Source organism: Ascaphus truei, chromosome 3 (genome assembly GCF_040206685.1).
Source record: "Ascaphus truei isolate aAscTru1 chromosome 3, aAscTru1.hap1, whole genome shotgun sequence".
Classification (NCBI taxonomy): Eukaryota; Metazoa; Chordata; class Amphibia; order Anura; family Ascaphidae; genus Ascaphus; species Ascaphus truei.
Genome location: NC_134485.1, coordinates 26,050,839 through 26,067,781, shown reverse-complemented (window position 1 = coordinate 26,067,781; position 16,943 = coordinate 26,050,839). Strand labels below are relative to the sequence as shown.

Sequence of the window (16,943 nt, the reverse complement as noted above, 5' to 3'; positions counted from 1 at the left end):
ACGGATGGTCTTTTGAAACCACTTGTCTCTGTGGATGGATCTCACAAGGGGGGGGGGTGGGAAGGGAATACAAGGAGGACCAAATATGTGTAAAACCTTTTTAATAAAACATACGAACAGTAAAAACAGGTAGTCAACTCACATTCTGTGAGTGAATTTCGGGCAGTAGAGAGTGATTTAGCGAGTCTCTCACACTCGTGTACAGAGGCGCCGATTACCAGTCCTCCTCGCGTCCACGGTTACTTCCGTATCACGTGATGTGACGCGGCTCGGCTCTGGCGGGAATTGGTATCTGTCAGTGCAGGGAATCACTGCCGTAGCTCCTTGAGAATGTCTCTCTGCTTGGTGCCTCGGCGTATCTCTTTCTGCTCCAAAAAACGCTGGCCCTACGCGTTTCTCCACTTGGGCTTCGTCAGGGGCTGCTAATTGTTACCTAATCCCTACCAGGGTATTTAAATGTACCTCCCTAAAGTGATTGGCTAATACATAATTGAATAATAAAACAGCATAAAAACAACATAAAACGTATTCAGGACCATATACATGTGATTTTCATATGGAAGAGAGAAAGACTATGCAAGTCAATATATCATTATATACACACTGCAGTATAATATTTCACATGTATACATAATGTAATGGGACACTGTTATTTATGTAATACCACATATAGTCACTATTACATTGTTTAGGGCCTTGTAAGAATATTCTTGATCAGTGTGCATCTTAATCGTTAAATTCATATGTGAATCACAGATTATGATTGATAATGAACTATAAATAAAAGGACTCATATGATAAGATATTATTTGTGCTTGTACTTAAATTCCCTAATACCCATAGGATTTAATGGTGGGGACTGTGCACAATTTGTGTATAGAAATATAATTATTTGTACCCTTACACAAAATCAAATCCATATTTGGTGTTCACCTAGATTCAGACTTTATTTAACTGTAATAAAAGTATATATACTTAAAGGGGACTTTAATTAGTATGTGGATGGTTCAGATATCGGGTCAATAACATCGATAGTGTTATATAACAGGACTAGAATATAGTGATCTTTGTATGAGGGAGAGAGATTACCCAGCTGTATAGGGAAGGGAGAACATATTATGTATTCATATATACACCATATCTATACTAGTAGAATTATGTGTGTGTATATACAAAACTCAACCAGTTGGTTACATAATTAGATATATAACAATAGAGATAGTATCTTATACTATATTAGTGAAAGCACTGTATGCATGCATGCCTGCCTGCCTGCCTGGATGTCCGGTGTCCCTAGGGGAAATCTGATTGGTCCCTTGGCCCGCCTCCGCACACCTCTCATTGGCCTGAGGCGGAGTGATGGGCCAAAGGACACAGGGACACAAACACACACACAGGGACACACACAGGGACACACACAGGTACACACACAGGGACACACAGGGACACACACAGGGACACACACACACACACACAGGGACACACACACACAGGAACACACACACACAGGGACACACACACACACACAGGGACACACACACACACAGTAGGGGGGGGGTGTACATTAGCAGCATGTATAACCCGGGGGGTGGGGCTCACATACCCACCGGTCCCGGAGCCTCCGCCTCTTCCTCCCCGAACATCAGCCTCCACACCCGCGCGCACCTCCTCCTCTCCCCGTGTTTCCCGCGCTTTCAGCCCCCCCCTCCTCCCCCCGGTGCCGCTACAGTCAGCGGGGGAGCGAGTGCCCGGGACACAGCGGGGGAGCGGCCACAACAAGCTGCCTGCCGCCTCAGATCCACGTGGGACCTTCCGGACGGGTGAGTGAGCGGCCTTCACCTCCCCTCACCCCCCTTCACCCAACCCTCACCCCCTTCACCTCCCCTCACCCTCCCCTCACCCCCTCCACCCCCTCCCCCCCCCCGGCACCGCTACAGTCAGCGGAGGAGCGAGTGCCCGGGACACAGCGGGGGAGCGGCCACAACAAGCTGCCTCCCGCCTCAGATTCACGTGGGACCTTCCGGACGGCTGAGGGAGCGGCCGGACGGCTGAGGGAGCGGCCGGACGGCTGAGGGAGCGGGCGGGTGAGGGAACGGCCGGACGGGTGAGTGAGCGGCCTTCACCTCCCCTCACCCACCCCTCACCTCCCCTCACCCACCCCTCACCTCCCCTTCACCCCCCTTCACCCACCCCTCACCTCCCCTTCACCCCCCTTCACCTCCCCTCCACCCCCCCTTCACCTCCCCTCCACCCCCCCCTTCACCTCCCCTCCACCCCCCCCTTCACCTCCCCTCCACACCCCCCCCTTCACCTCCCCTCCACCCCCCCTTTACCTCCCCTTCACCCTCCCCTCCACCCCCCCCCTTCACCTCCCCTCCACACACCCCCCTTCACCTCCCCTCCCCCTTCACCTCCCCTCCACCTCCCCTCCACCCCCCCCTTCACCTCCCCTCCACCCCCCCCTTCACCTCCCCTCCACCCCCACCCCCTTCACCTCCCCTCCACCTACACCCCCTAACAACCACCTCCCCCCCTTCCCACCACCTCCCCCCTTCCCACCACCCCCCCCCCTTCCCACCACCCCACCACCTCCTTCCCACCACCTCCCCCCCTTCCCCCCTCCTCCCCACCACCTCCCCCCTCCTCCCCCCTTCCCACCACCTCCCCCCCCTTCCCACCACCTCCCCCCCCTTCCCACCACCTCCCCCCCTTCCCCCCTCCTCCCCACCACCTCCCCCCCTTCCCCCCCACCACCTCCCCCCCCTTCCCCCCCTTCCCCCCTCCTCCCCCCCCTTCCCCCTTCCTCCCCACCACCTCCCCCCCCCTTCCCACCACCTCCCCCCTCCAACCCCCCTTCCCACCACCTCCACCCCCCCTTCCCACCACCTCCCCCGCCCTCCCCTCCCCCTCCCTTCCTTCCCCTCCCTCCCTCCCCCCCCTTCCCCTCCCTGAAAACCTGACCTGTTGATGACTCTTGAGGACTGGAGTTGTTCACCCCTGCCCTATAGTATGCGCTATGAAGAACGCTTCCCATTCTGTAACAAAATGATTGTCTTGTGCTGCTTGTCATGGTAACTTGTACGTTCCTATGTACGTGCTATTATTCCGCATTATGGAAAATTACACTGACCTGCAGGAAATCCTCTTACTTCTGAATGAGAGAAACCTGCTGTTGCCAGGACAATGTGGTACAAATGAGTAAAACAGGCTTTTCCCATGCACTTCTTCTCCAGCAGTAAAATGTGTTTTACAGCCAAGCTCCTGTACTGTAAATGTATCTGCTCCTGAACAGAAAGTTCACTTACCCAGGGTCACAGTTGCCTCCAGGCTGAGCCTGCTCTCTGTTTGTTATGGAGCTGGTCCAGCAGTTGAACACATCAAGTGAAAGCTGAGATTCATATTTTCTTTTGTTATAAAAGGGCAACGCTATCGTGTTCAGATTGTGATGCTTTTCATTGGGTTCAGCATACATTGAAAAGGCCCTCAGCGACGTTGTTTTATTAGAGATGAACGATGATGTCTCAAAAGACTTCTGCGTTCTCAACAATCCTATATCAACAAAATGTATAAATACATTCAATGTTGGTCCAGGTAAAGTCATCAATACCTGCAGCAAATAGAATGTGTTAGGACCAACTTGCGTACCAAACATTCTTTTACATAATAGATTTCTGTGACAATCATGCAACACGAATTAAAATATCCACCGCAAATGGTGACCGGTTACATTTTTGTTGCATTATGCGTTGTGACAATCTTTCTCCTTCATTTCCTTGGTGAGTATTTAATGCAGTTGTTCCCCGTGTACGATTTTGTGTTGTAACACCCCCCCCCCTGTTTTGTTTTATTTGCCTGGATAGGAACCAGAGGGTCCCGCGAAAGCTGAAATGCTTTATTCTCCGATGCAGGACCCCCTGGATTGCAAGATACTTACACACGAAATGTGGTGGTAGTTTAATCATAAGGAACAGCACGATCTGTACACTGGCGGATTTTCAGTGTGTCCGTCCATACGAAATGACCCCAGGCCGCCGCCGCCTCCTGCAACACGTGACGTCGCGTTGTCATGGTAACGAGTCGCTATGCTGCGTTGTAGCGTCATTTGATGCTGCAGAAGGAGTAGGGCGGCATGAAGGAGAAGGCTTTTACAGGGGCAAAATGTGTATATAACTTATCAAATAGTGGCGCTCAGTGTATATGGTTTAAATCAACGTCAGATAAACCCACAGTGTTATACATAAAATAAGAAAATAAATAGTGATACTTATACAACCACGTGTGATAAATGCTGCTGTGACTTGATGCAGGACTGCTCTTTCAATCCTCGTGGATAAGTGAAGGGTGAAAATCATCAAGAAGCGCAAATCATGTGGAAAACAAAAGAAGACAACAAACTTATGGTGCAGTATTTACAGGGGCCCCACACTCTCCCCCGGCAATCAGTGGGGAAGAGAGAGGGGCCTCTGTATGCCGCCCCCAAATTTTGCCGCCCTAGACCCGGGCCTAATAGGAAATCCGCCACTGGAGATGTAGAGAACACTTGCTCCGTCGCACTTGCGTTTAGGGTTTCGATGTAAAGATATACCTGTCAACAGGGGAACAATATAGCTATGGGTACGGCCCCTAAATCTGGGAATCAACTATTTAGTATTATAACATTATATTAAGCTGGGAATAACACTGCAACTGATTGGTCTCAGCAGCAACATAGTACCCTATGATTGGTTGTACATATTGTAGGTGATATTACTGCTAACATCAGGCAGTGTGGCCACTAGAAGAATATTCTTTGCACCTTCGTTGCTATATGTGGCTCACACAATATTAACCCCTCACCGGGGTGTTCCTACCTTTTGCAGCAGGGGAGTCCTGTGATACACATGCCCTATTTCCTTGTACATTTTGCACTGATGCTAGGATATATTTGGCAACAGAGGAACAATATGGCTTGGATACACTCCCCAAATCCTGGGATTAATTATTTTGGGAGCAACATTGTATCCTTCATCCTCTGCAGAGACACAGTATCGCAGGCCGCGATTATAGTGGCAGCGACACGCGGTGCGAATAACAGACCTCTTCTCTATGAGGCTGTTTAATAGGTAGATGTAGCGGATTGACACATACACACATTTTATATATATATATATATATATATATATATTTTTTTTTTTACTTTTAATATTTCCATGGTAGATTTTACAGTGTTCAGGCAAATGATCTTATCACCAAAACACATTTATCAGTTCTGAATATTGTTCGCTAAGCCCTTTGTTTCCAAATAATTGTGAACAATCATCAGATCATCAGTTATACAGCTAAACATTAAGTTGCTGATTATATTTGAATCCAGTGTTCCCAAAAAACAAACAATACCTTTTTAATCTTTCACAAGACAGAAATACAGTAAGGCCGTTGTGATGGACGATTTAATCTTTTCTTGGAAGCCAATTACACAAATAAGTAGATTTTTTTTTAATTGACCCTCTAAATTAAGTCCCTTTAAAACGGATGCAGGAAAAGCATCGCTTTCAGCGGGATTCTTGGCTTTGATAAATCCAATATTGTTTTTCTTCCAGTTTTGTAGCTGCAGGCTTTGATAAAATAGCTTTAATTGGCTTTTTTAATTTTTTTTTAACTACATTGGATCATCTGCTCTAATACAGCAATCTCACCTAAAACCACCATTTATTTTTGTTACATCGTTGGAACCGGGGGTCTTCCGGTGCTGAGCCATGTAGCCCCGGAGAGCCCCCAGTTCATGAGATTCTTACTGGTTTAGTTACCCGTGTTCCTCCATGGACATTTAAATGGCCACCCAATAGGAAGTTGCAACTTTCCCTTCCCTCCCCCGATGACGTGGCGACTTCCTATTGGGCCTCAGTAAAGACGTGATTTCCCTAAAGTGGCGGAAAATACCAGCAACTAAACCGGTAAGTATCTTGGGGACCACGGGATCCCCTGAACTAAAAACAGCGGGGATCCGCTCCAGACGGTACCCCAGTTCAAATTATGTGGGGGAAAAAAAATACAGTTACAAAAATAATCGGGTAGGCGGGATTGTTGTTTTAATGATTGTTAGTGATCAGGGTTTGAGTGATCATTAAACTATTAGTATGGCTCAAATTCTCAGTCAAAACAACAAATATGACCTCACAGAGAACGTGTAGATCATTGTACAGTATGTTGTAAATATGGCAAGTCCTGAATGGATGAAGGCACAAACATGTTTTTCATCTAAATATAAAACTGTCGTTTATCAGTTCAACACATAAAAATACCACGTGTGAGCACAGACACATGTCTCAGACAGGTCTGCAAACCTGCCTTTCCCCATTATCTCTCAGCATAGCATGCTTCCACTGCAGCCAGGGATTCTGGGAAATGACATGCGAATGAGCACTCCGTGTGTCACCTTTTGCTTCTTGTCCATTTTAACGCGGATCACTATGCGCTTTTACCTGCCGCATTACACAGCTTTTCAGCACAGCCTGGGTTAATGAAGTGCAGAGCCAATAACCCTCCTCACAGACAGCTTTTTTGACCCTTTGGGTCTCATCAGTGTGAGAATGGTTAATCGCTTTTCAATGTGAAGCTGGAATAAGATATGGTGAATAAAAAAGTGACAAACGCCCTCACTGTACTGTGTGCAGCAAATAAAAAATACCACGTCAGCACACTTGCATGTCTCAGACAGCTCTGCAAATTATTAATGGGGAGGTAAGCTCCAGGTTTAAATGCAATGGTGATCTAACTTCTTCCCAGGGTGCTGAGTTCTTTGCCAAGCTTGTAGGCCCTTCCCCCCCCCCCCCCCCTTTTTATATGGTTTGCTAATGCGATATATGCGTGTTATATTCAGCCAAAACATGCCTGGGGCAAAATAATCCAATTGAATGAATAGCAGTAACCAATGCAGGGTTTCAATGATAAAGAAAAACGTCATTTATTTTTATCCATGAGTGATTGTACTTGATTTAAGAAACCAAATCCAATATGAAGTGGTTTACAAAATTGTATTTTCGGAGGGGACTGCTCTTTAAGCGTTTAGAGCAACAACTGAAACATGTATGTACCCAGCAATAAGGCTCCGTGGTGGAAGGGAATGTGGTGTGATTAGGATGATTGAGCTGTGTCATCTCTTTGTGTTTAGATAGACGGGAAACTATGTAATCCGTTGTTTTACTTCACACATCAATATGGCTTCATTCGTAGGAGCATATCCTAGGAGGTGTTATGAGCTTTTTTTTTATATATATATCTGCTTATGCGGACAATCAGGTTGTTTTCGGAAGAAATTGGTCGCTTGGGTGAATATAGAATAAGCTTCTTAGAAGGAAGAGGTGAGAATATATTCGGTAAGACCACGCAAAGGGGGAAATGCTATAGAGAGAAAATTAGCAAAGCTCCCCACAATAACTAAAGGCTGCAGCTGAAGTGAAATTGAATGTTATTCTGGAGAATTCAGGGGCCTGGATTGTAACAGAAAGGTGTATTTTTTTTTGGGCTGGTTGCTTTTAAAACAAACTGATTCTGGCAAAAGAAGCAGAACGCCTGAATGTTTTCAACCTGTTAGAACTATTCTTCCGAGACGTCATAATAATCCTCACACAGAACCCGATGATCGTGGGGAATTCTCTGTTATCGTTCGAAAGAAAAACTGTAAACCATGGAAACAACATGACTAATTCCCAAAATGAAAAAGCAATAAAGCAGGGAAATGAGGAGCTCTGCTCACGAGTTTTAGTGCAGTCTCTTCCATTTATTAAAGAGCAGTGAAGAATGCAACGTTTCCTGTCCCGTACGGACCATTCATCACAAGATGACCATAGAATCATATAACTGTATGTATATGTTTCAGATACAAAGTAAAAGGGGTACAGCAATGTGTAAAAGTAATGTTGAGAGCAGGTCCTGTTGAACATGCAGTGACATCATGCAAAAATGTTGTAACTAAAGATTTTAAACCTTAAACGAGTACAATGTGGTCTCATTTTGGTCCGCGGTGGGACTGCACCTTTAGATGAACATGCATACTTGTTGTTTATGACTCATTGAGTATAATAAGCTGACTGAGAAACTGAAACACGTCTTGGCTTCTCTATTTCGTGCGTGCACACACAGCAATGTTGGGTAAGTCACAAATAAAGGGAAGTTTCTTTAGTTATTGCAACTGTGATAGATTAATATCTGTATACTAAAAAAAAAAATCCTTGGAAACCAACTTTTTTCTCTGAGCATCTGTTTGTGTCTATTTCAGGCTGGCAGCGATGGTGAAAACATTGGAAACTGCCCCTTTTCTCAACGTTTATTTATGATCCTTTGGCTGAAAGGTCTCATATTTAATGTCACCACAGTGGATCTAAAGAGGTAAATATAAAGTAGTTAATTCGACAACTGTTTCATTGAATCAATTTGTCAAAATGGTAACATGCGGTAAATAATAATAGCATGTTCTTCATTTTGAGTTTTACGTAGCGCTTTACAGAGACATTTTGCAGGCACACGTCCCTGCCCCATGGGGCTTACAATCTATATATTTTTTTGTGGCTGAGGCACAGGAAGTGACTTGCCCAAGGTCACAAGGAGCTGACGCCAGGAATTGAACCAGGCTCCTCTGCTTCAAACTTAGTGCCAGTCAGTGTCTTTACTCACTGAGCCACTCCTTCTCCCTCTAGGATAATTGATCCTCACATAATCAGTTTGATAGATGCAAAGTTTCAGGCATGTCGTAAATCAGACATAAAAATATGTTTTTGTAACTCTGTGTGTTGTTCAATATGTATGTAGGAAACCCGCAGATCTGCAAAACCTGGCACCGGGGACAAACCCCCCTTTTATGACGTTTGATGGAGAAGTGAAAACAGATGTAAATAAAATTGAAGAGTTCCTGGAAGAAAGGTTAACAGTGCCAAGGTATTTTACTAATCTATCTTTGACGAGGTTGAATTGGTGGTGTTAATTAACAGGGTTAATTAAATGAACGCCTTTACTGCACAACTGGGTCAATAGTGAGGCAAAACGAAAAAGCAACTGATTTTTTTTTTTTTTTTAAACTACATTTTGGGGCATGCGAATAAAGAATAACAAAGCAGAATCAGATTTATCAAAGAAAGAAGTCTGCTTCCTATTAAAATGTCCATAATAACATGGACAAGTAGTTCTCCTTACTACAGTATCAATGTTATTACACACATTAGCCTCTTAGCACTGGTCTGTTATCTAAATCTCTTTGTGCTTCTTCTAGTCTGCTCCACGCTGTCACTTTTCTACTGCACCTGTATCTATTCTCTACTACCCTCTTATGCTTGGACCTTGTCTCTCTTACTATCCTGTACCTGTGGAATTCCATGTCCACGAAGCATCTTCCACCCTCACCATCCAGTCCCTTTTGAGAACCCGCTTACTTGATGACACATTTTTCAGTAGCTTTAAATCAGGGCTTTACGACCCTCTCCAAAACCACTTTGCATCATGTACAGTACCAACACATACTGTGTATCCCAGCACCGTCCATTAGTCTCCAAAAATAGCCGGTGCACCATGTCCCAACATAAGGGAGAATACACGGTGCTCTAATAATGGATATCAGAGCTGGATCGATGGTGACTATCATTCAAGTCAATGGCATTTAACATAGATCCACCTCTGATACTCAGTATGAGAATTTAGTTAATCCACCCCATGGGCCGTAAGCATTTTGGTTCAGGGAAATGCATTATAAGTTAACGACTTATTTATTTTTAAATTGTATACGTATTTCAGTTTGATACATGCAAATTACATATGCACTTAATATATCACTTATGGATTATATTTCTTTGGTATCATCTGTAGTCCACCAAATACAGTTCTGTTTATGTTTAATATTTTTGGAAGGTATCCCAAACTTGGAACAAAGCACCCCGAGTCTAATTCAGCAGGAAATGATGTGTTTGCAAAATTCTCAGCCTACATTAAAAACCCAAGAAAAGATCTACATGAAAGTAAGTACGATTTAGATCTCGATTCACTCCTTTTATTCAAAATATATTGGTATCTCATACTACATACAATGGGCCATATCTCTGAGCGCTGTTACGTGTACAAACAGAAAGAAAATCCAATTGGGAGGACATATAAAGGGCAATATTGAAGCTTGGCTGACACAAAGTATCGTTTTCATCGTACATTTTTAGGGTCAACGTATAAAGGCATTTTGCTGTACCTTTTCTTGTTATGTGTCCGCTTGGGATTTGCAGAATAACAATAGGAGTATTTAGAGAGCAGTTAAAAGGTGCACATGTTATATTAGGAATATTATATTAGGATGCATCAAATTCTAGATCAATGCATAATTTTGTCTCCCTTTTACTAGGGTATTAAAATGACACGGTTCCTGGCGAACAATAGGCATCATATCTAAAATAACACACTTATTTGACGGTGCAGTTCATCAATATAAAATGGAATATATATTGTCACATCACCCGTTTCGTGGTTTGTCACATGAAACAACGACGTTTGAAGGCTGACCAAATTGTGCCCTTTACTAAGGGGGTTATTTGCTAAAGTCGTCTGGCAGCAAAATTGGGGCAAACCTTCTATTGCTGGGATTATTATTCTTTAATAAATACAGTACAGTGCTACATCCAATGGCTTCGCCCCAGTTTTGCAGCTAGCAAACTTTGGCAAATAAACCCCTAAGTACCAGTTGATTGGAGCCCTTGATATATGTTATACTGCATTGAACGAATTCATTATTGGTGCACATTTGAAGAATAGAAAAATGGCCCCTGTCCTTTAAAAAAAAATTCTGTTTCATACATTGCATGCTGTCGTGGTAAACAGTATGGAAAACCCCAAAAATGAGTATCAAAGCTCAAATACTCAGAGATAACAAATCAACTTCTTACTTTGATATGGTATACAGTATGTCATATTTATGTGTGTATATATTTCACATGCACACACATATATATATATATCCCCCTGTGTATGGCAAGCAACCCATACAAACGGCCCCCTAAGACTAAGGCCCCAGTACCTCCGCTGCACGTGCGCCCGCGAGGCTGGCGTCGCGTGCAGCCGATTCCCCGGTCTGCAGAGAGCTGCAGGAAGAGAGACCGGGGGGGGGGGGGCGTGACGGGGGCGCTGTTATTACGTCACCCGGCAGGTTTGTCCCTCATTGGCTGAACCGCCGGGGGGCGTGGCCTAGCGCTCCGTCGCGAGTCCTGCTCTCAATTCTATTGAGAGCAGGAGAAACTCTCGCCACAGCGCTGCGGCCCCCCCTCGCAGCGGGCCCGGCGCCATTGAGGGGGGGGCTCTCGTCTCTGCAGCGTCCGCCACAGCGGGCGCTGCAGAAGCATGCGGGGACAAACCCTAACAGGTTTCTCCCCAATGAACATGTGACTGTGATGAGCCAGTAGAGAGGCTGGTGAAGAAGGAGGGACTAAGAGGGAGAGGAGTTGTTAAAAGGGGGCGGCCATGACAGTTGCAGGCAGATCTGTGCCGGCCTGGACGAGTGGGGCTCGAGCGAGAGTAACCTGTGTGATGGGACCTGCACATGTCTCGCGTGCGTGAGACTGCAGATCGGCTGAGAAGACAGAGAGCATCCTAAAGAACCGGACAGCCCAGCAGCGGAGATTCGGAAGTGTTACAGACTGCGTGTACTATAGAGAGTGTACTAAGTGTTACAGATGGGGCCTGTACTATAGAGAGTGTACTAAGTGTTACAGATGGGGCCTGTACTATTACTGTGCTGTTGTGCGTGGCGTGCGCTCCGCAGCGGCCACTGGGGACCTGGCCTAAGACATGTGAATGTGCTCACAAGTGATATTTTTATTTGCTATACTATAACCCAGATTTACTGCTTATATTCACTTGTTTATTGCTGTATTGGTGGATAGAAGTTGAGTTAATAATTTTACTGCAAGCTAACCATGAAATTCTGTATTTGTTTCCTTCACTATAGATTTAGAAAAAACCTTGCTAAAGTCCTTAAAGAAACTGAATGACTTCCTGAATTCACCTCTGCCTGAGGAGATTGATGCCTATAGCACAGAGGACAACACTGGTTCCAGCAGGAAGTTCCTGGATGGCAATGAGCTGACGTTGGCTGATTGTAACCTCTTACCAAAACTCCATATTATTCAGGTGCGTCCTAGTCCTAAAGAAGGTGTAGATATTTTATTGGAGAGTATAAAAATGTCAAAGATCATGGGATCGATTTGAGTAAATATACCCTATAGGCCGTTATTCAGCATGCTGGAATGCTGCTTCGGAAAAGGAGCGGCTCAGGAAGTAAAGGCACCGACACTGTAAACAATAGCAATTAGTTTGAATCAGGGGAGCCTGGTTCAATTCCTGCTGTGAGCTCCTTGTGACCTTGGGCAAGTCACTTTATCTCCCTGTGCCTCAGACATCAAATCATTGATTGTAAGCTCCACGGGGCAGGGACCGTGTCTGTAACATTTCTATGTGCTGCATACCGTGCACTATACTGTAATTGTGAAGCGCTTTGGGTCCCATTGAGAGAAAAGGGCTATATGATATAAAGTTATTATTATTTTAATGATTAAGGGCTATAATGAGTAAAAAAGGCAGTCCCCGGGGGAGGATGTTTGGGCAAATGTAATTTTTTATATACAGGGTTGAAGCAGGGGATCTCCGGAGCTTAACCCCGTTAATTTAATCTCCAGGGACCCATTGCTTCCAGAGATACTTCTAAACTGGATCTCATTGCAAACTTTTAAGAGGGTAGTTACCGTGGAGTGTTTAGGCGAAAGCCAGAATTGGCTAGGGAAATTTGTCTTGGTCTAGTAATCGCTTAATTGGGAGTGAACACATTTTCCCATGACTTTGCATATTTTTGGGAGAAGAGCGATTGGCCTGCAGTTGTCCCCACTTTTGAAGATTGGGACAACTCTGGCAATTTTCCAGATCTTAGGGATATGGCCTGCAGACAGGATAGAGTTGATTAGGGAAGAAAGCGGTTTGGAAAAGGCTGGGGCATCAAGTCGTAGGAACTTCGATTGCATTAGGTCAGGTCCACATTGGCTGCTTAGTTTTAATTTGAGGAGCGCTGGTGTAATCTCCTCTTCAGGTACTAGGACAAATTGAAAATTGTGGACAGTGTCCCAAATGAGGTTCCCAAACTCCCAAAATTAGGTTCATGTATGTGTTTCGGGTTGTGTTTCGCTAATAAGTTAGTAGCACACCCACAAAGTATTCATAAAATGCATTTGCAATGTCAGTGGGATTTGCCAGAGTAATATCCTCCTTAATGATATTACATTGATGGCTAGAAGGCTGGGATATATTGATGATAACCTTCCAGAAGTTAGTTGGATTTGATGTATTCTGATAAAGATTGTCAGAGTAATATTGTGCTTTTATGTGTCTTGTTTGCCTTTGCACATATTCCGCAGGCATCTGTAGTTATTAAGATCCTTTGTAGTGCCAGTTACTTTGTAGCTTTTCCACAACCCATCCCTAATGTTGGTTGTTACCCATGGAAGGTGGGACCCCTGTACACTTATTCTGTGTAGTGGAGCATGGGTGTCACAGAGTTTTAAGAACTCTAAATTGGAAATAGTCGGGTGCGGAATCGGGGTCAGAAATTAAGTCGATTCTGTACCAAGGGTAGCTGGTAAGATCAGCCAGAAACTGTTGTGGGTTAAAGTTTCTAAACGTTCTAGTGAGGAGAACTTTAGGGCTTGATTGGGGTGGTTTAATTTTCCTTACACAGTACACTATTACATGGTCACTGAAAAGTAGGATGCCAGAGGATTGGATTCTGCTGGGACTAGTGGAGAGAATCCAGTATAGCAAGGAATGGTTGTGAGATTTCATGTTTGTCCGTGTAAGTTGGGGAATTAGTTGTGTTAGGTTAAGTAACTTGAGTTGTACAGTATCTGGATTTTTTTGTTTTTAGGGTCGAGCCAATTGTACAGTAGTTGAAATCTCCAAGAACTAGCAGCTCACTCTTCTCATTCAGAGAGTTAATTGAGCCAAGAAACTGGGTGATATCAGCCAGGGGTTGTAGTGGGGCTTTAGGGGGGGTGGGGGAGGGAGGGTAAATGCCAGCAATAAGAACGGGCTTAAAAAAGGGGAGGCAGATTTTGCCAGCTAGGATTTCAAAAGAGGGTAGGCTTGGGGGGCAATTTAGGAGCATAAATTGTAAGGTGTCTGCAATATAAAATAACACCCTTCCTCCTCTGTTTGACCTATCTTTCCTAGAAATATAGTATCCCGGAATAGCGATAGTTGCATTGAGGGTTTTAGGAGTTAGCCATGATCCTGTGAGAATGATGACTATGGGTTTATGCAGAAGGCACCATGCCCTTAGTTTTCCAGTTTGGTCAGCAGGCTCTGGATATTAATATGGGCGACAGATAGACCTTTTTGGAATTTGAAAGTGGTATTCTTAGGTGTATGGGACAGAGTTGAAAAGTGAGAGCCTGGGTTACATTCAATATTACCTGCTAAAGAGAGTAACTGTATAAATAGACAATTGAGTAGTTGTTTGCAAGTTGTAAATTTGTGATGTTTGCCATTGGAATGAGTAGTGGTCAGTGTGCTGGTTTTCAGAGTTCTCCACCAACATGCAATACATAATACAAGGCTTTTGAGTAATCCAGGGTGTATGTTGATATTGGGTGTGGGCCAGGAGGGAGGCGTTTGTAATGGATAGATAGAGTAACATTTCCATGTGGTCACAAAAAAGGACAGAGTTGAAATAAGTAGCAAGTTCATGATCACAAAAGTAGGTAACTTTGCATGAAGCTGTTGTGAGCCGAGTGTGTGCAGAGTAAATAGCAGAGGTGGGCCTTTCTCCTTGGCAAAATGTTTTGCTGCATTTGCAATGCTAGGGTCTGTTCAAGGTATGCAGAAGTATTTGGGTGGGGGGGATGGGAGAGGCAGTTGTGTGCAGTCAAGTGTTGGAAGAGGCTGCAGTAAATAAAGTGTACAGGGGGGATTAATTGTGCAGGCTAACAAGCATGGGCTAATAGTGTGGTCAGATAAGATCACCATTTGTTGCCTTGTGTAGATGAGTTTGCAGAAAGTTCCAGCTTCCAGTCCACCTCGTCCAACTACTGTCTAACTACATTATTCACTTAAAAAGGCCCACTTTAAAATGCAACACTCTTAAAATGCAATGCTCACCCCTGCATTATGGTGCCTTGATTCTTAGTTTAGCAATATTACACGTATAGCTCACAAATGTAGGGGTCTAAAGTGTCATGTGTCACATTTGTCACGCCTCGAAGATTCTGTATATCTTTTATTTGAAGCCTGTCTCACCCCTTTTTATTTATCTTATATCTGGATATGTATCCAGAAGGGCTATTAAATTGACTAGCAGGCTTCACTGGAACACTCAGTCCCTGATCCCCTATACCCCACACTACCTCTGTCTGCCACGTGGGCCCCTCAGCTGGGCAAGGATCATGCTGTCTGGGTGCGTGATCAATCCTGGCTCCAGCAGCCCTTTTTTTAAATGCCCCGTTAATGGGGGCTGACCCCTGCACTTCGAGGAACCCCACAGCCCTGTATGTAATGTAGATTTGTAGATTTTATTTTAAAATGAGGCCCAGTATCCCTGTTTTTTTTATAGCTATTTCAACCTGTTATTACTAGTTATGTATTGCTTTGAAATATCCTTTTGGTTTCTCTACCTGCAACTTACTTTTTTTTCCCCATTTGCCTCTTTTCAAGGTTGTAGCCAAAAAGTACCGAAATTTTGAATTCCCCGCTGAAATGACTGGAATCTGGAGATACCTAAACAATGCGTACGCCAGAGATGAATTCACCAACACATGCCCGGCCGATTCCGAGATAGAATTTGCTTATTTAGATGTCGCCAAAAGAATGAAGTAATTGTATCAAGATCTCCTGTATGCAAAATAGGTACATTGGGGGGTTATATATCAGTCTCTTGCCACAGCCCCTCTGGCACTTCGCGATCACGTGATGGCGTCGTCACAGATGATGGATCGGAAGAGGAGAAGTCTTCCTCCGTTCCTCAGCCGTCCAAAGATCCCATTTAGCACGTCCCAGGAGCACCCAATCTCCCCTAGAAAGAGTAGCAACTAGTACAGGGAGTGGCCAACTCCAGTCCTCAAGGGCCATCAGCAGGTCAAGTTTTAAGGATATCCCTGCTTCAGCACACCTGATTGAGCCACCTGTGCTGAAGCAAGGATATCCTGAAAACTGACCTGTTGGAGGTTCTTGAGGACTGGAGTTGAGCACAGCTGGTTTAAGCAATGAATGCAGTTTATGTTCAATGTGTTACGCAGACCTCAGACACATAATTCAGTGCATCTGCTGTTTTGCTTGTCCATGTGTTACCTCCTTTGCCACTGCAGGCGGGCTCTGTAGAAATACTTTCCTATGCAAGTTCTCGTAGGTCTCACCGCATGACCAGAAAAATTAGTCTATTTTAGGGATTCAAGTTGCCGTTTGCAATCACTAATGTTACATGCGGTGGCTTAAAAAAAAAAAAAAAAAAAAAAAATGATGGTACCTCTGTGTGTATTTTCTTTTGACATGCCTTAAAGATTTATAATTAAATAATTGAATTTAAAAAAAAAAAAGAAATTTGTTGCCCAATGATTTTCTAACAGATACATTTTTTTTTTAAATCGATGACTAAAACATTTATTGATGCTTCTCTTTGCCTGATAAGGAATGAGGCCACTTTTCAACTGCAGATCAGTAACGTGAGACATAGTGTATGTGTATCAAAGGAGGCATAAGCAATCTTTTTTAGGACTGTAAAACATATTCCAAGGACTGTCAAAAATCTCTTCCTAACCCTATGTAGTCATGCTTAACAATGCCTACTGTCATCTCTCCTGCTGGCAGCAAGACCTGGTAAGTTACAGGAGTGCCAGCAGTAATTATGGAGGTTTGCCCTCACACCCTGGTGAGGTGCCCTATGTATGGATGGGAGTGGCTACATG

The 16,943-nt window shown here is 44.3% G+C and overlaps 1 protein-coding gene across 2 annotated transcripts in view; it reads left to right on the top strand.

The window, feature by feature from the left end:
• The window catches only part of CLIC6 (chloride intracellular channel 6), a 56,512-nt gene extending 39,964 nt beyond the window's left edge, over positions 1 to 16,548 (top strand). The window contains exons 1-6 of one of the 2 annotated variants that reach the window (XM_075593813.1): positions 7,824 to 7,841; positions 8,258 to 8,367; positions 8,788 to 8,913; positions 9,877 to 9,983; positions 11,951 to 12,132; positions 15,697 to 16,548. In XM_075593813.1, coding sequence (XP_075449928.1) covers positions 8,312 to 8,367; positions 8,788 to 8,913; positions 9,877 to 9,983; positions 11,951 to 12,132; positions 15,697 to 15,858 — 633 coding nt within the window. In that variant the 5' untranslated portion in view covers positions 7,824 to 7,841; positions 8,258 to 8,311 and the 3' untranslated portion in view covers positions 15,859 to 16,548. Of the gene's footprint in view, positions 1 to 7,823; positions 7,842 to 8,257; positions 8,368 to 8,787; positions 8,914 to 9,876; positions 9,984 to 11,950; positions 12,133 to 15,696 lie in introns of those variants that run through there. The other variant, XM_075593811.1, reaches the window with a different exon arrangement.
• The last annotated feature ends 395 nt before the right edge of the window (positions 16,549 to 16,943 follow it).